The sequence below is a fragment of the Eleutherodactylus coqui genome, chromosome 2 (genome assembly GCF_035609145.1).
Source record: "Eleutherodactylus coqui strain aEleCoq1 chromosome 2, aEleCoq1.hap1, whole genome shotgun sequence".
Lineage (NCBI taxonomy): Eukaryota > Metazoa > Chordata > Amphibia > Anura > Eleutherodactylidae > Eleutherodactylus > Eleutherodactylus coqui.
Genome location: NC_089838.1, coordinates 264,241,145 through 264,264,401, shown reverse-complemented (window position 1 = coordinate 264,264,401; position 23,257 = coordinate 264,241,145). Strand labels below are relative to the sequence as shown.

At 44.1% G+C, this 23,257-nt stretch overlaps 2 protein-coding genes across 3 annotated transcripts in view; one reads left to right on the top strand and one right to left on the bottom strand.

Annotated features, from left to right (window-relative positions):
• Window positions 1–510, bottom strand: part of IQCH (IQ motif containing H) — a 118,632-nt gene extending 118,122 nt beyond the window's left edge. For both annotated transcript variants that reach the window (XM_066592930.1, XM_066592931.1), the window contains exon 1: window positions 197–510. In XM_066592930.1, coding sequence (XP_066449027.1) covers window positions 197–247 — 51 coding nt within the window. In that variant the 5' untranslated portion in view covers window positions 248–510. The remainder of the gene's footprint in view (window positions 1–196) is intronic.
• On the top strand, window positions 388–22,207 carry AAGAB (alpha and gamma adaptin binding protein). Its single transcript, XM_066592933.1, has 10 exons — window positions 388–527; window positions 7,097–7,287; window positions 11,175–11,271; window positions 13,209–13,298; window positions 13,381–13,464; window positions 14,492–14,568; window positions 17,700–17,799; window positions 18,705–18,809; window positions 20,648–20,697; window positions 21,839–22,207. Exons 1-10 carry the CDS (start codon window positions 458–460, stop codon window positions 21,914–21,916), a joined length of 942 nt encoding a protein of 313 aa, XP_066449030.1. The 5' UTR covers window positions 388–457; the 3' UTR covers window positions 21,917–22,207.
• The last annotated feature ends 1,050 nt before the right edge of the window (window positions 22,208–23,257 follow it).

Here is a 23,257-nt window from a genome sequence, read left to right as displayed (position 1 = left end):
CCATATTATTCACTGCAGTGGTTTTAATGTTCTGACCGATCACTGTCCATACTGCTAATTACAACCATATATGAATGTAATGTATATGAAGCAGGCGCAGTGATGTCAGCGCCATGTCCTATACAGCCCGTTCACACTGCTCTACGATGCGTCTTTTTCTCGGGCACTGCTGCCTACACTGTACCCTATTTCGTACCTGAACCAGAAGGCGGCCCACAGGGTCAGCGCCCCCCGACACTCCGGCCATGGCACAGTCCAGCGCTTAGAACTCTTCACCGCATCTTTTGCTGCCATGACGACCAGAAGCGCTCCGGATCGTACCATTTAGAATATAGGGGGGAGAAGGAAGGTTCCATCCAGCTTTGAGGCGGAAGTGCGACAGTTGTCATGAGGAAGTTGGTCTGTTGCCATGCGGAAGTGGAGCGGGCAGTAGTACGGAAGAGGCGGCGGTCCAGTCATGGCCTCTGTGCCTTGTGTGCTCCTCACTAGCTGTGCTGCTGGCTTCAACGAGGACGAGCTAGTGACACGTAAGGCTGGGTGTGCTGTGTCTATGTGCGGGGGCATGGAGGAGGGCTGTGGGCTGTAGGCTGTGTTTACATGGAGTGGAGGCTGGAGCTGCTGGGGGTGAGGAGTGCCCACATGGATTATTATTACCCCCTGTAGCATCAAGTAACCAATGCTGCTGTGCGGTGCCACCGCAGACTCCACCGCGCCACATGAGGGGGCGAGATTGGTGGCGGCACGCAGTAACCTGCGTCTGAAAATGGTGGCAAAATGCCACGATCGAAATCACATTATTTTGACGACGGCATGTGTGAGAGTGGCCTTATGGGTAATTTCACACGGGCGATCGCGATATCGCCACGGGAAAATCGCTACAATATCACAATTTTGCCCATGAGATGTCCGAGCGTCCGCGCTCCTTTTTCTCGCAAAAACATGGCTGCCGCTTGCGATTTTTCTCGCGAGAGGACTTTCTAATGTTAAAAACGCGTCGCATGAAAATCGCAAGTCCGTGCGTTGTGATGCGATAAAAAAAAAAACCCGTTTCGGCGTGGGACAACCCCTTTAAGGTCCCTTTACATGGCACGACTGACAGGTGCATGAACGCCCTACAGACTATCGCGCCTGTGCTTACACAGGAGCAATGGTCAGTGAAGTGAATGGAGGCAGAGCCGAATGGGATCGTTACGGCCTGCCCCCCCCCCCCCCCCCCCCCCCCCATTCATATTGGACAGGAGTCACTCAAAGATTGTTTCAGTTCTACTACTAAACTAAACCACTCCAACAGGTGAGCAATTCCTCGCCCAGCGCCCTGTCAGCGGCAGCTTGTACACCACCCGATTCCAGCGATAATCGCCCCGTGTCATGGTACCTCTCAGGCCTCATTCATATATCACACATTTGATCAGTATTTCGCATTGGTGTGTTGCAGCCACAATGGGGAGTGGGTGCAGATAATAGAACGCATTAAAGAGCGCGTACTAGGATCACACGTTATGTCCTATTCACGTTCAGTGGGGGGGAAGTGACCCCACTGTGACAGGAAGAGGGGGAAACGGGACTGCCATTCTCAGGATTGGTGTAGCCATCAGCAGTGAGACCCCCATAACCAGCACATTAGCCTCTATCCCATGGGTTGTTGTAGGCTGAAGGACGCAACGATTTTGGGGGGATTTTCATTTCCACGTTTCAAGAGCCATAACTTTGTTTTTTTTCCCATCAGCACGGCCGTATGAGGGCTTGTTTTTTGCGTGGCGAACTGTAGTTTTTATTGGTACCATTTTTGGGTACATATAATGTATTGGAAAACAGGGAGAGAAAAAAACGCATCAATTCTGCCATTGTTTTTTAATTTTTTTTTACAGCATCAGTCCTGCAGCATGAATAACACAATCTACTTTTTCTGCGGGTCGGTACGATTACAACCATACCAAAAACATGAATTTATTAGATTTTTCTACTTGTGCACAATAAAAACCCTTTTAAAAATCTTGTTAAAATAAATCTTATTAGTATGGCGCCAACTCAGGGCGCCCGCCCACTAGAAGTCTATGGGACTTGTAATGTTAAAACCGCGATCGCGCAAAATCGCAATTTACCGTGAAACCGCGGTAGGTTCTAGCTGCTCACAGAGGGGGGCCCCCACTATGGTATCCAGATGTCTTATGGGGCCCATGAACAGAGCTTGTCTCCATGAGACCTTTAACCCCTTCCTGACATCTGCTGAATATATCCGGTGGATGGTGGGTGTCATTGCATAGAGTGGGTTCGAGAGCCAAGCTCGCTCTAGACGCGGTGGGTGTCGGCTCTTTTGGCAGCGGCCACCCGGCCACAGGAGTTAACCCTTTAGATACCTCTGTCAGTTCTGACAGCAGTATTTAAATAGCCCGACAGAAGGTGGGGACCCCTTCTTTTACTGGAATGGCCTGCCACAACGAGAATGTGAAATCTGTGATGGGGAAAGAAATAATTGGTGTGTCAATTCTTGACACACTTTGCATGCGAAAATTGTATTGGGTGGCCGCATGTGGATTTGCCGTACCGAATGTGGCGAAGTACATGTGCGGGACCGCATGCAAATCCACGGCAGAACTCTAAGGCTCAGCGTTCACAGCTGTGTTAGAAAACTCTGACGTGGCCACCGCATTAACGTGTCCTTATGGTTCATATATACTGGATGCTGATGATATATGGATGCTGCATTCTCCATAGACGTCTATGACCTGATATAGAGCCCCAGCTTTAGGACAGCAATAGGAAATCCCATTTTCATAAGTGAAGGTCCCAGCAGTTTGGACTCCCGCCAATAACACACTTATTGCATATCGTGTAGATATGTCATATATTTATCACTAGACTACCCCAGTAAGGGGTTTTCTATGAGGTTCTCTAGTGACTAGCCTATTCCTGGCAGTACTTGCAGCATGATCAGGCTATGAGAATTCTGTGTATGTCAGGACTGAGGCCGTATTTACACGCATTTTGCCCGATAGCGATATGGATGGAACTCCTACGTGAAAATAACGCCATTTCATTGCGATTTTTCTACATGAGCGACTGTTCAGGAATTACCCATTACTTCCTATGGGAAAAATAATCACTTGCATGTAAGGACCAGTTTCCCCCGAGTATGATGCAATTTTTCTATTTGCACTATTGACACCACATGCGGTTTTCATGCACTTGAAGATCACGTGTGACGGGCAAATCACTGGTTTACAAGAGCGATATCTGAGTTTCTCGGACTCGCCGCAGGATTAGGGATTAGTGATGCCAGTTCTTGGAGGTGGTACTAGTGCGGAGTATACATGACACCCTGAATACAGTGGCATTTGTAGACTATAATCTACCACCTGCATCATCAGAGATTTACTAGGCTGTTTTGTCTGTCCGCTGTGCTTTACACTGCTGCGGTTGCGGTGCATTAATACACATTTTCCAGGAAAACTCCTTTTCATTACCGAAAAGGACAGAATAATTCTACACTAAAACCGCCACAGGGCAAATGAAGATTGTCATCTGACTGCCAGAGTCTGGATCTCCACGTTTATGACTTGGGCGGCGTTGGCCTGTTACTCAATGGTTTTCTGTAGCAGACGTTCAGCGGTCATCAGCGGCTACTTTCATTGGATGAACCAAGTTAGTTTTCCCTTTCGTTAAAGCCTAAAGTGCTGTTTTGTATGTGTTGTTCCCATAAATCCGGAAGATGGCGAGCCCGCTGTAGACGGACCCAAGCGCTGCATGTTCTTTGGTCGAGTTGCGGAAGAGGTGACTTTAATGTCTGTCCACAAAAGGGGGTGACAACAAGCCGGTTGTCGGGAAGCCTGACAGAAGCCTTTTTTGTGTTGTGTGCATATTTCTCGCTCCCATTCGGCTCCTCGCACGAGCCAGGCTCACGGGGCACATGTTCAAAGCACATTCCTGGGATAACATTTGTTTTGGAGGAGCAGCCTGTCTGAGAAGGCAGCTCTGTGTTTTACAACTGTCTGCGCGGCAGCGGGCACCGCTCTTTAGTGTAGAAGGCTTAGTAGAAAGTCAGAAGCGCCACAATCAGGACTTCTCTGCTTTATTATGATGTGCCCGCTACGCGCATGTGCGCATTGAGCATGCATGTGCGGCTATGGACAGTTCCTGCTCCATTTATGGAAAGAGCCTCAATACTTGTGATTTTGGCCAACAGGTAGATGTCTCCTTAAAGGGAACCTGTCATTAACAGTTAGCACCATTAACTAAGTTATGGTGCTTATAGATTAGATAACGTGGATCCGGGAAGCTGTGTCTCGCATACACCCGCTCCTTTGTTTCACCCGGCAAAGTCAAGGTGCGCACCGCAAACGTGACCCTATTCAGGATGCTGTGGTCACACACACTCATAGAGATGACTGGAGATGCGCCTTCTGGAAATAGTCAGGCTTGCTGTATGTACCCTGAGGGGGACACCGCAGTAACAAGGGAACGGCTTAGTATGACGAGAAAAAAAAAAAGGCTCCCCAGACTCTGTATCCCCTAGATTATAAGCACAATAATATAGTTTATGGTGCTTATAGTTGATGACTGGTTCCCTTTAATCCTTTCCAATACAGTGTTGGACTTCGTTCGACATTGAGATTTCCCTCCTTAGCTCCAATGTTGGGCGAGGTTGACACATGTTTCTACCACTATGCAGGACAGAGCTCCGATGTCGGAGGCTGTTCTGCATATGTATGTCACACTAGGCAGGACAGAGCTCCAATGTCTGAGGCTGTTTTGCATTATTTATTATGTTATTTAAGCTCTTTCCAGGTATTCAGGTGATCACCCTGTGATTAGGGTTCACCACAACACCAAATTATCCTTGTATGCCTCAAAAACATCAGTCTCCCATCACTTAAGGACATCCTACAAGGAGGGCCCCGGTGTTTACTTATCTGTGTAGAATTGCTCTATATATTTAGTGTTGGCAGACTTTAACATCTATGTCTATAATAAAGCATTTTTTTGTGACTGTTCTAAGGTCTTGCGTTCCATAATTAAGGAGGAGCCATGGGACGCACACTTGGCCATCAGTCATGTGACAAAGTCCACTTGTTAGTTACACTTTTCTCTTTCCTCCGCTTGGTGGAACGCAGGTATTACACATTTACATTCCTTCCAGGAGGTGGAACACTTATTGTGCCAAACCACCAGAAGTACGTCTAGTGGAACACATGCCAAACAGGAAGTGGCGCTCAGTGGAACACACGGGGCACCAAACTTCTGATACAAATAGCCGATGTGGCCGCACAAAGGGAATGTATCCAGTAGAACAACATCAGTTAAGAGTAAGGAGGAGGTTTATTAAAACCGGTGTTTCATATGCCGATCTTAATATTCTCCTCATCCGCGCACAATTCGCCTGTCTCTTCACATATTAGGTGCATTGTGGCTTCTCTGTGTGCGCCCACAGAAATCTATGCCACCTAGGAGCTGGCGTAGATTTCTGGTATAATTCATGTTATAGACATGTCCATCCGTGGCAGCCACGCCTCCTTTTTAGCGGAAGTGGCTTACTAATTAAAAAGCTGCAAAACTTTTGCATAAGCTGTTCTTGTGCCTAATATTGCAACTTTTTAATGCCAAAAACTAATATGTATCCCCCGAAATATCTACTTTACTCTCTTTAGATAACCCTTCTGATTCTTTGTGTTATGTGATTTTTGAGAAAGGCCAAGATTATGTACCTCCGAAACGTGTTGCTTGACCCGTACTAGTGTATTGTCAGTCGACCATTCATAATTAGTAATCTTACGAACTAAAGATTGACAGGAAATGCACTTAGGTTGAGTGCCAACCATAGCGGGAGCTGTAACTGAAAACTATTAACCCGCTGCAACAGCTGGGATCGGTGGGAACACCGGTCTCTACTGTTAACCTCTTACATGCCGCAATCATTGTTGATCATGGCATGTAAAGGGTTCACACATGGAGGGTGCTCCCTCTATGACGTCATCAGCCCTATTCCATGTAGTCATGGAGGCCCAATGGGTAGCCATGTAAACAGGACATCAAATAATGGCATTTATGTATGCCATGGCTGTGATCACTATGAGAAGCGATAATGCATTGCAGTACAGAAATAGTACAATGCATTATCACAGCATCGTGGGTTCAAATCCCTTTACAGAGACCTAAACAAAGTTAAAAAATAAATAGAAATGGCATTAAAAAAAATTTGTAGAGAAAAAACTTTACAAAAAAATCCACGTTTGGTATCGTTGCATCCTTAACGACCCATTAAGTAGATTGAACCTATTTTTTATCCTGCATGGCAAACGCTATTTAAAGAAAAAAAAAGTATAACAAAAAATTTGAGCCAAAATTCTTTTTTTTTTTTGTTCATTTGCCTACCAGAAACAAGGAATAACAGTGATCAAAAAAGCGATATGTGCCCCATAAATGTATCAATAAAAACTAAAGCTCATCATGCAAAAAAAAAAAACAAGCCTTCACAAGCTCCATTGATGGCCAAATAAAAAAAAGTTATGGGTCTTTTGATTACAGCAGTGCAAAAAAATTCCAAAAAAGGGGTTTTATGCTTAAAAATTGGAAAAACCTTAAAATATATAATTTGGGTATTTTCATAATTATACCGACCCGCAGAAAAAAATTGTAATTTTTGCTGCATGATTAACACTATAAAAACTGGCTGTTTGTGTGTGTGTGTGTGTGTGTATTTTTTTTTTCTACCTGCCCTTCAAAAAAATTAAATGTTATACGGTATCCAAAAAATGGTACCAATAAGAATATAGATCTCGCCACGCAAAAAACAAACATATGTCCATGTTGATAGAATAAAAAAAAAGTTATGGCTTTTAAAAAGTGCAGACAAAAAAAGCACAATGACTTCCCTGCATGTTGCCTGTCCTCCTCAATGGGCTTGTAGTTCTGTGCCCAGAGCCTGGTTGGCAGCAGCACTATATAAGTCATAGTGATTATAAAGATTTGTCACAGCAAGATAACTGATCAATAACAAGTAAAAACATCACTTCTATGGTTCATTCCTATTGGAGTTCTAGTACAGATACATAATATCAAGTCATCTCCTCATTGTGCATTCACACTCTGTTTCTTACAGAAGTCATTGGGGCAGAACAACTTCCTGCACCTGTACAAGAAGCGGAGGAAGTGAGACAGTACCCATGGAGGATAGACAACAAGTATTACTCCGCCAATGTGAATATTTGCATCGTACCCAGCACAGCACATGTCACCACTCAGGTGGCAGAGTCCGTCCAGGCCTTCGTCGTATACTTTGACAGCACAGTGGTAAGTGTCAATGCTGAGATGACGAGAGAAGTCACACGATGGACGGGAATATTGCTTTATTTTGATTGGGTCAGTGTACGGACAGCTGTTAAAATACTGCAAAAACACTGGGAGAACTGCAAAAAAGCTTAGGAAATAGGGCTTGGTGAATGTTTTTTGATTCTCAGTTTTTTCCAATATAAATAAGATTGTAAAGAAGAAAGCCACACAAGAAACATCCGAAGATACAAGATTTCAAGAGGGGGAGGAAACGCACTGACAGCTCGAAAATGGAAAAACCAAGAACTTATAACGCAGCAATTAAATGCCCATAACCACATTGGGAGATGGTTATGCAGAGTCAAGGGGGGCAGGTTGATAGCAAAGTTCTCCTTATAAGAGTATTCCAGGACTTTAACGGTTTTTATTGATAACTGACGGGCATCGGCCGCTCTGATCCTCATCGATCAGCTGATTTCCAGTGCTGCTGTCACTATGATGAGCGGAAAAAGCAGAAACTTGGTATTGCAGCGGGTTGCGTTGCAGCACAGCTTCCGTTGAATTAAATGCAACGCCAACCTGCACTGCTGTGCTATGGTCAGCGCTTTCTGTTACCTCCGCTGACCATGGCGTCAGCAGGACTGGGAATCAGCTGATCAGTGGGGACCCAAGTGGTGGATCCCTGTCAGTCGCCAATGGAAAAAGTTAACAAAGTCCCATAATACTCCTTTTAAGGGCTCTCTCACACAAGATATGGAGGCTGCAGAATACAAATTCTTAAACCATTGCTTTATGTTGGGCAATTCAGACATGCGTCTTTTTGATGTGCTTATTACACGCGTGGAAAAATAAATTGTCCTACTTTGGTGCATATTAAACGCATTCTAGTGTGCGGGGGTTTAAAATATGCATGTTATGTGTGTATTTAACTGTGTACTGCGTATTAGGGCTCATTCACATGGGCGTATTGTCACCGCGTATTTCCCGTACGGTGAATAGAGGCAATGAAAGTCAGTGGACTTTCATTCTTCTATTCACACCTGCGTGTGGGCACCACATATCGATATGCAGGAGAAATAAATCGCAGCATGCCCTCTTTCTCCACATTTCATACGTGCATATGAAACACTGCCCATACGCATGCATTGTAAAGGAGCAGCAATAAAAAAAAATTTTTTTAAATCACACTGCACACGTCGGTGACGTCAGATTCCCGGGCATGCGCAGTACCAAACGCAGCCCGTACACGGTCTTTGCCGGCAGAGCGTTTGGGCTGCAATGCGTACAACGCTGCAGCAAACTCGCAGCGTTGTACATATACGCCCATGTGAACGAGCCCCTGTGCGCATGTAAAATATGTACCTAAGACATAGCACCGCACACGCCCGTGAGCCTCAAGGCTGTATTCACAAGGCAAACTGAGCTGTTAAAAAATGTTCCTTTTTTTTTCGTTCTTTTTTTTAATATTTTTTTTGTGTGTGTGGATGCTCCCGTATAAAGACGTTGAGAGGGGATTATAGAAGGGGACATATGGAGGTCCAACAAGGGACTGAAGTCACAGGGTAGCTGAATCATGAAGTGCCTCCTCCAAAATGAACAGTCTACCCAACAGTAGAGGGCATGTGAGGTCAGAAGCTACAGACACAAGGCATGTAATGTGCAAGAACTGAGAGTATGCTTTGTAGGAGTTTTGCTACTTTCCCTTAACCTTTCACATGAGTGATTCAACAGCTGTTGAGTAAATGTGTGGATACCAAAGAAAACATTTCAGCCACTGTTTTTTCCTCTAAAACGGATAAACAATCTGAAATAGCTTCCACTAGTTGTTTGTCTGCCGAGTGGAAATTTCTAATACGTAGCCACCTGAAAATCTGCGTTCACCTTTGGTGCGTCGATGCTTTCAGAGATTAGAGGATTGCATATACAATACGGCAAAGACCTTCCGTTACTGTAAATGCCGGCTTTATGAGCTACAACTTATGCCGCAGTTGTGGGGAAAGCAAACTCCTCCCCGCTGCTGTGCTGGACCGTCCGTAGAATACAGACTGTCCTTTATAGCAGGCTATATTCTGCATATGGGGCAATGTAAAACCTCTAACTACCTTGTATACAGTGGGAAATCGGAACTCGCTGCAGCATTACTGATTTTTTAAATTTTTTTATGTAAAATTCTATATATTCATCGCAGTTTCATCAAAGTTAAAACTTAGAAATGCTCTTTATTTTATATAGTGAACTGTGGCTGGCTGGTTTCTTCCAACCAACTTTCCCGCATAGTCATTCATGTGAACCCAGCAGAGCTAGGAGCTAAATGACCTTCGCTCTTTAATGTGTAAAGGGTATAAATGGTAATTAATACAACACCCAAAATGAGTTATAATTGTGTGGATACTACGCCATTCACTATGACAGGCCTAGTAGAATTATATTAGGCCGGCCGAACACGGGCGGATTTACATTACGGAGTCTGCGGTCTGCATCCGCATGGAGTATCCGCAGCAAATGGCGTGCATTGAAGGCATGTAAAAATCGCTTTTTTTTCTTCACACTTTGCGGAAGTGAATTGCGATTTCTGTGAGTGAAAGTCAATGGAGGCCATCCGACCCGCAGCCTATCTGCAATTGACGTTGCGGATAGGCCTCTGGTACCTGTGTCATCACCTAGCAACAGCCCGGAAAAAGGAAATATTAAAAAGATAGCAACATAGTTTTTTTAATATTTGTTTTCCCCACGCTGTCGCTAGGTGATGACGCGGGTACCCGAGGCCTATCCGCAGTGTCAATGGCGGATAGGCTGCGGGTGGATGGGCTCCATTGACTTCAATGGAGGCCGTTTGCAGAAAAGCAGAGCATGCTGCAATTTTTCCCCCGCTCGCAGAAATCACAATTTGCTTTTGCGAGTGTGATTGAAAAAAAGCTATTTTATTTATTTATTTTTACATACCTTCAATGCATGCCATTTGCTGCGGCCGCCGACCATGGATTCCGCAATGCAAATTTGCTCATGTGCGGACCGCGTAATATGATTCTACTAGGCCAGTAACGCGGAATCCGCCTTAGTGGGTGGAATTGCACTCATTTTCAGTTATACAAGATGCCAGACGGGGTAGAATACAAAGGAAGATGTCAGTGGTGCATTGTATGCTCCCTCGCAGACAGTACCTCTGAGAAGTGTGTATGGGGGCAATCTGATCGTACATCAATGCCTGCTGTCAGAGAAGCGAGGATCACCTTTCTCTCCAGGGATAAGAAATAACTCCATATGCAATAAACGGCTGACTTTTGGGGATCCTAGCAGTAGCATCCCGCACCACCTCAGTCAATCTGAATTTACTAAGAAAATATGTACACAGAAGTCTGTATCCTATACTGTGTTGGCCATAAAAGTCTGTGTAGATGGGGAGAAGAATGAGGAGGAAAGAGGAGCGACTGGAAGGAGACGAACACACAGAAGCTGCTGCTTTTAGCCTTCTATCTCAGCCCAATGCTGGCTTTGCAGCTACACCTTTCAGTACTGCTGCATCCTGTCCTCCATGCAGCTGCTGCTACTTCTGAGGTTGTGCTACAGAGAGAAAGGAGAACAGGATCTCCTCTTCTCTGTGTGTGCAGTGTATGGAACACATAGCAGCTAGTCTACACCCACCAGCTCAGGGAAAACCATAAATTACAGAAGGAGCTTGTAGAGGGAAAAACTGCCCCAAAATGCAGGATACAAGACCATGAATAGTGTTGTTCCTCATTTACACACATACACTTATATGCAGGTTTTGGTGCCTTCAGTAGAACTAGTAAAGGGGGCTCATTTGTTCTCCAATGTAATTTTTAATGTGACCTGAATATTAATGTAATTGTTACTTCAGCCATTACTATTCTCTTGCTATAACGCTGAATTCACACATTCATTGACAGAAATCGGGTCTGGAGAAGGTGTCCCCTTGGCTTCCGCTGCTTGAAGACTGGCTGCTAGATGTTATGATCTTGGTGTGTGACCGTGCGTGTGACACAGGTGAGAGGCAGCTGCTCCACGTTAAACGTAGTAATGACTGCTCAGCCACTTGTAGCCTCTGACCAGCAGTACTGGAGTTTAACCTGTAGAGGGCTACAGCTTCAAGCTTAGCATAGGACCACATTAAGCTTCCCACCTCAGACCTCATTCGGACAAGCGTGTCAAACAAAAACAGCGCAGTGCCGTGTTAGACAGAAAAGTCCATGCAATGCTAAATACTTTTGTGTCCAAAAGCCAAAACTATGACAAAGGGTGATTCCTCTATTGGCTAACCAGTAAAAAAGGTATATATGCAAAGCTTTCAGAGCACAGAGGCTTCTCCATTACAACATTTAACCCTTTAATGATCAGCATCTTTTTCTTCAAATTTTTTAATGTTTTTTTTCCTGTCAGCATTGCCATACAAGGGCTTGTTCTGTGCAGGATGGGTTTTATTTTTTTTTTTGTGCCATTAAATGGTATTATTTAATATACATATATATAATATAAATTGTTGCTAAACTTTTAAACATATTTAAAGGAAGTGAAATGGGGGAAAAAAGACAATTGTACCATTGTTTTTCAGGATTTTGTTTTTTAAAGGGATCTTTTCACCAGCAATGTCATTTCCCTGCTGCCTCCATAGTAGTAACCAGTATGAATCAAGCACAGCACACATGCTTTTAAAACCAAGGCTTAATACTTTTTTAGAAATTCTTACTTTTACTAATGCCAGCCCAAAATGCTAATGATCGAGTCGAAGAGGCGTTGCCTAGAGGCCTCTGAGTAAGCGCTTCATTCTTTAAACCCAGCCCCTTCTCCAGCTGGCCGCTGCCCCTTGGGTCTGTACATCAGTGCTAATAGCACTGAGATCCCGCACATGCGCAGTGCATCACTCCTGTGATGTCTTCCTGCAAATGCCCAGTGCGCTGGTGAAGTCAGGATGCATACGCCTAGCTTCACGCTGCATGTGTGGGGAGGATCTATCAAATTCACAGATTAAAACAAAAAAAAAAGATTTTAAATGTTTTTACTTTTATATTCTTTTCAATAATTTTTATTAGGTTTTATAATAAGCAAAGAATAACAGAAAGTTGACATATTTGTTGCATTAGAATGTGAGACCCATAACTCTTTTTTTTTTTTTTTTTCTGACCCCATCGATGGGGCTATGTGAGGTTGCATTTTCTGTGGGGCAACATTTAGTTTTTATTGATAGCGTTTTCGGGTACATAATGACTTTTTGATAACTTTTTATTTACATTTTCTTTGGTTTTGTTTTTTTTTAAGCCTGGATGCCTAAAAAGAAGAAACCGTTCCAGCATTAAGCATTCTTGGTCTTACAACATTCACCATCCAGAATAAATGATGTAGTGTTTAAATAATTTGGATTTTTTTGGATGCCTGAGGCATCTAAGGAGTTAACGACTGCAGTCGGACGCTAACTTTATTTGCGGTCATTGCTGGCAGCTGTTGAAAGCGGCTGACATCCAGTGGCTATGGAGCAGACTCTTCTCCCGAACCCACTGCATAAACCACCTGTGACAGCCTATCGCACATTATGAAGAGTGATTAGTTAAAGTGGTTTTCCGGTGAAATACTATGATCTATCATCAGAATAGGTCATCAATAGTTGATCGGCCGGGGTTTGTCGCAGGGGACCTCAACCGATCAGTTAAGCAGGTGCATGCCGAGAGTGCCGGAAATACACAGAGGTCGGAGCGGAAGCCTCTGCGCCGACCTCCGTGTAGTGGCCGGCGCTTGTAATTGCAGGCTGGGGTCTCATTGAAATCAAATACTCTCATTGAGTATTATTACTAGATTCATTATCTATTCTTGAAATTTTTTTTTTTTGCTTTACTGGAATGATGCTGTATTGCAGATGTCATTTAATAGCCAAGTTCACATTAGTCCACCACTAGGATTCAGGTGTAATTGGATATTTGCTTCCTGTGCAGGTGTGAACCGACAGACGGCACAGGAGTGGTGTATACAGCATGGATTCGAGTTGGTCGAGTTGAATCCTGAGGAACTGCCGGATGAAGATGGTTGGTTGCCAACTTTAAGTGGGCATTTTGGTCAAATTAGAATCATTGTCGAAGTGTTCATTGGTGTTATTATTTTATGCAGATGATTTTCCAGAATCCACTGGTGTTACTCGGATAATTCAAGCTCTAAATGCCAATGTATGGTCCAATGTGGAGATGAAGAGTGGTAAGTGGTGCAGGTAATGGTGGAAAATGGTGACTATAATAACAATTATAGAGGCTTGTTCCAAAAAGTAAAGTTATCCTCTATCCATGGGATCGGGGATAAATTTATGATCCGTGAGGGACCGACTGCTGGGATGCATAGAGCTGAGCATGAGCATGCACACTACCGCTCCATTCATTTCAATGACCGTACCTAGTACAAGCAATCTCTGGTACTGTCACTAAAATGAATGCAGAAGCAGCATGTATGAGCATCTGCTGTTCCATTCATATGGGGTCTGTTGGGACCCTCGTTCTCAGGATCGTAAGGGTCCTAGTAGTCGAAACTGCATCACTCATAAAGTTATCTCCTATTCTGTGGATAGGGAATAACTTTAGATGTTACTATAATTCCTTTAATCTACTTCGTTATGCGCCATTTACACGGGACGATTGGCATGCAAAATTTGCTCAAACGAAGGAAAATGCGTGATAATTGTTACGGCTAAATGCAAAAACATTGTTTTACTTTTTGTTATCGCTCCCTTTCAACCAGCATAAAAATCCTATCTGGATCACTGACTTCTTCCTGCGTGTAAGCGCTCCCCGCTCAGAGCTTCACATAGAAAGTAAAGTGCTAAGCGAGAAGTCAGCGATACTCAACGGTGATCTCTGCCCGACCGCTAACAACCTCAGCAGTGACGTTGGCGCTCATGCAGTCATCAGCCGACAGTCTTCCTGTGTAAACCCAGCATTAGGCAGTAAGTAGGGGGATCCTACTTAGATTCCATCAACAAACTCAAAATGATATTGACCCAAGTCATGGCCATCTAACAAATTTGTTGGCAGGACTGGGATTTAGTTATTAGACATGTAGCTATCAAGCAGCAATGTACATGTTTCCTGTAAGACAATGCTTGAAATCCATTTATCTCTACATCTCCGTATACCCGGCACTGGGATAGTGTTTTCGGCCCCCCGCATCTTCTCTGCGGAATTCATGTGTCTGTATTTTAGTGCTGAATCACTGCATATCTGTGTAATTTCAGAACAATCCTATGGGATCTTCAGCTCGTTGACCGCTATGAACCACAGTACAGAGAGTAACGGGGATCCACAGGACAATGTGAGTTTTTATGTTATACGGGATTATTAAGATCTATGAGGCCCGCTGCAATCTGGTGTGTTGTCTGTGTCATATATTCTCTCTTATAATCCAAATGTTTAAAGGGGTTTTCCAGTTACCAGACAACATTGCCCCTGTACCACCAACTGTATTAAAATACAGAAAAGAGCAGTACTTACCCGTCCTCTGTGAGGATCCAGTGCTGCAGCCCTGCTGCCCTCCCGGTGGTTTTTGGAGATGATGTTACACAAAGTCACCTGATCTCAGCAGCCTCACCACCCATTGCCCTGACATCAGTGCTCAATCCTGGGAGCCATCATGCCATTAGTTCAGTACTGTGATGTTGCAGTCTCTGATTGGATGCAGTGGTCAGGTGACTTCCTGTGACATAATTTTCCACAACAAACACTAGGACGACGGCTGGGCCACAGTGCCAGATCCCCACAGTAAAGAATGGGCCATTACTGCTTTTTTTGTTATTTTAACACCGTTGGTGTTATAGGGGCATTGTTGTCTGGGAACTGGACAACCCCTTTAATACATCAGACTTAAAAACCTATCACATTGCACTTTCCATCACACGTGCAGGCAGCATACTGATGTAGCAAAGTTTAACTTGTGTATGATAACTTGTCACAGAAAGTTATCTTAAAGGGGTTGTCCCGCGCCGAAACGGTTTTTTTTTTAATTCAATAGGCCCCCCCGTTCGGCGCGAGACAAACCCGATGCATGTGTTAAAAAAAAACCAAACGGTTAGTACTTACCCGAATCCCCACGCTGCGGCGACTTCTTCCTTACCTTACTAAGATGGCCGCCGGGATCTTCACCCACGATGCACCGCGGGTCTTCTCCCATGGTGCACCGTGGGCTCTGTGCGGTCCATTGCCGATTCCAGCCTCCTGATTGGCTGGAATCGGCACACGTGACGGGGCGGAGCTACAAGGACCAGCTCTCCGGCACGAGCGGCCCCATTCACCAGGGAGAAGACCGGACTGCGCAAGCGCGTCTAATCGGGCGATTAGACGCTGAAATTAGACGGCACCATGGAGACGAGGACGCTAGCAACGGAACAGGTAAGTGAATAACTTCTGTATGGCTCATATTTAATGCACGATGTACATTACAAAGTGCATTAATATGGCCATACAGAAGTGTATACCCCCACTTGCTGCCGCGGGACAACCCCTTTAAGCAATTAGAAAACCTGTTCGCTTATCTTAAAACAACAAAACTCATTGTAAAGCAATTAAAAGTGTGAACAAACGGACACAGAATGTTAAATCTCAAGTTCAACTCTGCTACATCTGTATTGTGGAGTAGGCGGAGATAGTTGTGCAGGAAAAGAGTCGGTTTAACTTGTAATTTACTAAAATGCCATGTTATTTTAGGATTTCAATCAAATAACATGTTCTACTGAATTTCCCCCCCAAACTATACATCCTCTTAGCTCTCCCTACGGTATAACATGTTGTCTGCAGATTCAACTCCATGAACAACACGATGGGTTCCCTTTAGAGGTTATGCCATAAATGTCTGGTAGGTGATGAGAATGAGGGTTCCCCAACCTGAAAACAACCTGTCACTTTGCATTTAATTTTTTTTTTTGTAATATTACAATATTTTCTATCAAAAACACATAACATACCATTGCCATAAGGACTGAAAGGTGATATTTGGACATTCGTTTCTGCCGATGCTCCAGAGATTGCCAAGTGCATGTACTCAGCAATTTCCAGTACTTTGAAATGCATGGAGCTGCAGCGCACATGCGCGATCTCCGCCCCCTTCCTGTGGGGAGCTTTTTGAGCCCTCATTCTACCAATCGGCAGAGATCCCAGCTGTCTGACCTCATTGATCATAAAGTTATCACATGCCCACAGGATAGGGGATTACTTTATAACTTGGCATAACCCCTTTAAGTTAAAAACATGTGCTTCAGCTGTAAAAACCGCGCAAAGATCAAATTGAAAAAACCATGGACATTGTCAGTGAATGACCCAGCGCTGCCTATGATTGGCTGAGCGCTCTGCCCAATCGCTCAGCACTGCCTGTGATTGGCTGAGCACTCAGCCAATCAGATACAGCCCTTTCAGCAGGCAGGAATTTTAAATCCCCGTCTGCTGAAAGAACTTCACTGCACTGCCGGAGCACCAAGTGGCTGGACACGCCTGAGCCCCGATAGCAGCTCAGAGGTGAGTTGTTTTTTTTTTGTTTTGTTTTTTTTTTCTTCCTCTTTTTAACACGTTAGAGATGATTTTCAGGGAAGGGCTTATATTTAAAGCCCTTCCCCGAAAAATCACTGCATGCAGTCCATTGCTTTCAATGGGGCCGCAGGCAGCAGCGGTGGCCACATTAAAGGAAATGGTGCAAGGACCTCACTCGAGTATAAACCCACCCTAGGCTTATATTCGAGTCAACTAGTTTTCCCAGTTTTTTGGGGCTAAAACTTGGTGCCTTGGCTTATACTCGGGTTGGCTTATACTCGAGTATTTACAGTACCTCCCTACTGAAGTCTCAGGAAGTTAGGTGACTGTTGTAGTGTCACATTCCCTAAAACCTTGCATCATATTGTTTCGCATGTAAGCACCGATGCAAGGAGAATAAGCTGTTTGTCACAGCAAAGGCCAGGACCAGAGCGGGGCTGCAGCGCTGGATCCCATCGGTGTCAGAGAGGTAAGTACTACTTAGTTTATTATTTCCCTGCAGGCAACGCTATTAAAGGGGATGTTACCAGACAACCCTTTCAAACTCAAAGACCATTGTAGTGGAGTGGAGCCTGATATGTTGGATTAATCATGGCCATACACATTACATATACTGCAGCCAAACTCACTGATCATCTAATGTGTATGGCGGCCTCCCAACTTCCCCAATGACAGATTTTGAGGTAGATAAGGCTTGGGTATTTGGATTTCAACAGCCTGATCCTTTTGTTCACAGGAGAGAAGCCACTGCCAGAGGTGTCTGTAGCTTTCTACCCTTTAGAGCATGCACAGGACTGTTGGCCAGTTGAGTGTTTGCTGATATCTAATGTGTCTGGCAGCCTAAAGCCACAGTGATTGTTACTACTGTAGTATATGACAAATTGTGACATGAAGCTGAATGGTTTATGGTTATATGATGCCTTTCAGGTACTGGTGTCCAGTGGCGCCACTACAGTGCCTTCCACAGAGCAGGGGCGTGCTGGGGACTCTGGAAGCCATAGTGATTCTCAGATTGATACCATAGTAGGTGAGTTGTCAGTCACTGCGATATGCTAAATGATCATTTTCCAGATTAAGGCCGGGCTCACATGGGTGAATTCCAATTGCGGAAGCAGAGATCCCGTCCGCGAAAAAATTCGGTATTGAAAAGCATATAAATTTGCTTTTTCATTCTCACTCGTGGATACAAATTGCGTATTCTGCGAGAGTAGGAAAAATTGCAGCATACTCCATACAGACGGCCTACATTGAAGTCAAGGGATGCCGTCCTACCCACAGCCCATACGCAATTAACATTGTGTATGGGCCACGGGTACCTGTGTCATCACTAAGCGACGACACGGGAAATACAGATATTGAGAAGGGGGGGGGGGGGTGTGGAATACAGAAACAGGTAGGCAGGGTCGCTGGCCAGGCTCACAGCTGAAATCCGCTGCGGGCCTTCCGCATGCGGAATCCGGTCCGCCCAGCCTCAGACTTCCAAACAGTAACAGAAAGTGATTCCTCTTGATAACCAGTCATGTGCTTGGATTATACTGGAAGCTTTATGGATGATGAACATGCAGAGCTTTCTATAGACATATAACGGATACTGTGGTTTGCTACAGTATGTAGTGGCGGGGCAGATATTGGTGAGTGATGTCACACATCTACACCCACCTGCTACATAGGAAAGACATTGATGTTTAATTCCAGCTGTTGGCACAGTCTGTCAAGTGACTGTACACTTTAAAGTAGATTTATCATCAGGCCTTGGGATGTTGTTTCTTACGGGCTGCAGAGTGCATTTTGTGTTGAGCCTAGATGTTTTTGGCCTCTCAGCCTGCACTGCGAGAGAGCAATGAAGATATACTAAAAATACATTAGAAAAGCGCTCTCTGACAAGAGGTTGGAGTACACTGGTTTAACGAACGCACCTGCTATCATCCTCAGACCCAATGCTGGATCTTGATATTCGAGAACTCGCCAGCCTTACTTCTGGGGAAGGAGACCTGGAGAATTTTGGACGACTTTTCAATAAACTGCAGGAAATGAAAGGTAGTACTATACATCATACTGAAGGGAATTTGGGGTTAACTTTGACACTACTATTCGGAGATGCTTTGCCAACAAAATCTGCTTAGGTAGTGGAATGACTTTATTAAAGGGCTTTCCAGAATACCCTCAGTCCTATAGACATCATAGAGTGGATTGTTTTTTTTTCTGTTTGGATTCCACCTACTAGCCAAAGCAGAAAATTTGCAGGAAGCAAAACATGTAATACCACATATCCCCCGTGCTGTTCCAAGGCAGCTGATACCGCCTGTCCATAAGGACTAATTGCCAGCAGCCAGCCTCATAGTAGGCTGCTTTTGCTGCATTTGTGAAAGGGGTTGTCACTTTTGAGAATATGTAGACAGTGAAGTTTATAGTTCTTTTTGGAGAAACTAATTTTAAAGGTGTTTTCCTTTTACAACTTAATGCGTACCTGACTTTTCAACATGTTTACAAAAATTAGCAGGTTCTCTCTACCCTCTTGTTTGCTGCTGTTTGCACCCTGTTTCATGTCTGGAAGTTCTGATCTTAAGGTGGTCTTCTTCATTTTTCTGCTGTTTCAGGAAAGCAGTGTATAGCAAGCCTACCATTCTGCCAGTAGTTCACTGTCTTGACTTCCTTTGCTGCATTGTACAATCTCTGGTCCAATCAGCAGGGAGGCAGTCTCTGAATGCTCGCCCCTCTGCTTTCCCAGGATAATCTAGCATTTAGAGGCATTCTGGCTACTTGGTTTGTAAACCCACCCTAATGTTTTTGTGTTATGTGTGCATGCAAAGGCGCTGGAGCAGCAAGACCAGCGGAGACTGTAGAGATAGTTATCACAGTGCCTGCAGATTTGTCGATCTGCAGACTGTGAGTGCAGGAGAGCTGCCTATGAAGGTAGCACTTCTCCCTGTTGCTATGGACACATCCCTATGTCCTTGTTTCTATAGAAGCTTTGTACCTTACGACAGAGAAGCTGTAAGGCAGATCCCTAGTGGCAGACACTTTAAACATGACTTACACTAGTAAAGCAACAACATTTTTAATGCAAGTATATTACAGAAATGATGAGACTAACACAAACTAGTAGATGAGTATAAGTTGCTTGAGTCCATAAGCTTAGCTTTTCAAAGTCTCTTTAAAGAGGCACTAACTTTTCAAAGTAGCTTACGCATTGAGCTCGGGGATGTAAGTCTTATTCTTACCTTTCCCACCGTTCCCTCATGTCAGTGCTGGTAGATTGAGAGAACTACTTAGCATGCCACTCGACGCACTGCAGCTGTGGGTGTCAATGCTGACCATGGGGGAACGGCAGAGAAGGTAAGTATAAAATTTACATGCCTGGACTCAACGTGTCAGCTCGTTTGAGCTAATAAGCTTGGCTTATTTTTAGGACTCAAAGTAGCTGACATTCTCCTTAAAATTGCTTCACAACTGCTTTGTCCTTCCTGGTTGCTGCTGAACACGACCTGTGACTGGTGCAGCCAATCGCTGGCCACAACCGTGACCTTCTGTAGCCAGTGATTGGCTGCAGCAGTCACCGGTCCTGGCCAGCAGCAACCAGGAAAGACAGAGCGGTTGTGGAGCAATTTTAAGTTGTGGGAAAACACCTTTTAACCAATCAATATGACTGCAGTTCATGATGACACTAAAATATGCCCAATTGTACAGTTTGGGACATCCTCCTTTAGAAGTGATAACTTTTTATACACTATGGGTATCAATGATGAAAACACTGATTGGTTTCTATTGGCATCAAGGCAGGTTTTTTCTGTTTCAAAAAAGATTGAAGTTTTATAGATTTTCTTTTTTCCCCATTATACAACTCAAGCCCAAATTTGTTTTATTTCTCCCATCAGATAAAGCTGCCTCTTTGCCACATGAACAAAGGAAACTTCATGCAGAAAAGGTAAATGGGGATAGTCACACCTGTGAATTGTGTACTGCTCTGTCATTTCCAGAGCTCCAATATTTTACACTATTGAGATGTTGACTGTAAAAGGGCATACCTTGCAAGATGTCTTCTACAATGGGAAGGACTTGGCAAATGGAAATGAGTTCCATTAGTTATAACAGATAGAGTTTGCAATATCTGCAATGAAGCATTTACCATCAATTGGACCCAATTGTTTAAGTACATGCACATTACTGTGATCATTAAATGGGTATTACGAGACTTCTACTATTGATGACCTATCCTCAGGATAGGACATTAGTAGATGATCGTCAAGAGTCCACCATGCAACGGGCTGGACGTTTTCATCAGCGGTCAGGAGTGGAAGTGTAATAAATGGCTTCACTCCAATTGAAATCAATGGCAGCGATGCCTCCTATTACACTCCTCATTGGGGTCCGAACTGGAAGAGTACTAAGAGACCTCGCTTCTGGCCCTGGCCACCAATAACTACGTTCAGCCTACTGCACTAACAGGCTGGAGCATCAGCTGATCAGTGGGGATCCCAAGCAGTGGACCCCGTTGATCATCTATTGATAACATGTCCTGAGGAGAAGTAATCAATGTTAAAAATCCCAGAATACCCCTTTTAAAAGTCTCTTCTGGTCATCAGAATATGTAAGGGCGCCTTAAAGGGTACCTCTAATGATGTTGACCATTCATGTCACCATGAATTAAACTTCCCTCCGACATTACCAGGGGTTTTCTGTGACTTATGGGCCAAGTCAGGGAATGTTGTGAAATAATAATATATTGCAGTACTCGTCCGTTAAATATCCCTGCACAGCCGCTCCATTCCTGGAAGCTTGTGCAGCAGTCGCGTGATCATCATGCACATGACCCCTGCAGCCAATCGCTGGCCTCAGCAGTCATGTGATGTTCATCATGCACATGACCCCTGCAGTCAATCGTTCAAAGGGATGTGAACACTGTAGGAGCTTCTGAGACTGGAGTTGCTGGACAATATCGGGTGAGGACTGCATAGTTTATTATTTTACTCTTTTGCCTTGGATATCTTGCAAAGTTCCAAAAAACACCTTATAAAAGGGAAATCAGCAGTACTATGTGGGCCTCATGCGTTTATCTTCTGTTTCAGGTTGCCAAAGCATTCTGGATGGCTATTGGAGGAGATCGTGATGAAATTGAAGGCATTTCTTCTGATGAGGAGAACTGATAGGAATAAACATTGTGTACATCGCCAAGATGCCAGGACTTGGCATGAGGAATAACAGTTGAATATTTGGGTTTTTCCTCACATTTTGTACATTTCCTTCATAGCAGGGAAGCTAACATCCCACCTCCTTTTAGTACATGTTCTCATCTGTGATCCCAATGATGTATTTATTAGAAACAAATCTCAAAACTATTTTGTATTCCTTCCAACATGCACATAACCGGTCCGAGGTGTGTTGGGGAAAGACAATGATACTGTACGTTCTCTATAAAGAGCTTTTACTCAAGTGAACCCGATCAACATTGGATCTCTGTACAAACTAGTTTCTGTTGGTGTGCCCTGTGATTGTTACTGCAGTGATTTCCAGGTATACAAGGAGTTAGGTGATGTCTGATAGGGGCCCCACCGATCACTAGCCACATAGACAATGAATGGAACATGCTTGACCAGTGGTCTACTTGACCTACTTAGCACTGTGGTCAAGGTGTGAGAAGGAAAGGGGGGCGCATTTTAGCGATTTGTTTATTTCTATGTACTGCGCATGCGCCAATGTTAGATTGACGAACATGCGTGTATGCGCAGTACAGCAGGCCGCAGATGCTCATGGGGGTTTGTGTGCATGATGGCAGCAGAACTTCCTTGTATTTCACAGTGGGATCACATGACCATAGTCCCCATCCGGAAAGCAGGACCCTTTTACAAGAGTGAGTAAGATAAAGAGTCGATGTCAGTTTGTGGTCTTGGAAACCCCTTTAAAAGGACTTTTCTTACCAGGTAAATCGTACTGAAATATTTAAAGCACACTTCCACCTTTTTTTTTTTTTTTACCATTCTGAAAAGTCCAGGATTCTGTGGTGTTCTGGTTTCCTAATATTGGTTGAAGCAGTTTTTCTGATCAGAATGCCAAATCCCCCGCACTGTCAGTTGAGTGATGAGATTATGGCTGTCAGAAGCTACTACTAGAGCGTACTTTATATATTGAACTTAATGGGAATCTGTCCCCACATTTATGATGCCCTAGCTGAAGTAGTAGCAGACACACTGGGACTTATTTATTAATACTCTCTAATAGACTGTGCAGACTTAGACTAGGTGGTCTTATAATGTGCTAGACTTATCATAGTGGGTCTGCTGAATGATAAATCTAGACCACCTTTTACTTGGCTTACACCAAAAATTACTCACATTTTGGTGTAGTTTTTGTTGTAATTTGGACCATGCTCCCCCTCTTTTTCCCAAATAATATACAATTAAACACCTCTTTGTTGGATATAGCAAAAATGGTGTCGGATATAGCAAAAATGGTGTCTTTCGGGGTTTGTAGAGATGAGCGAGCCTACT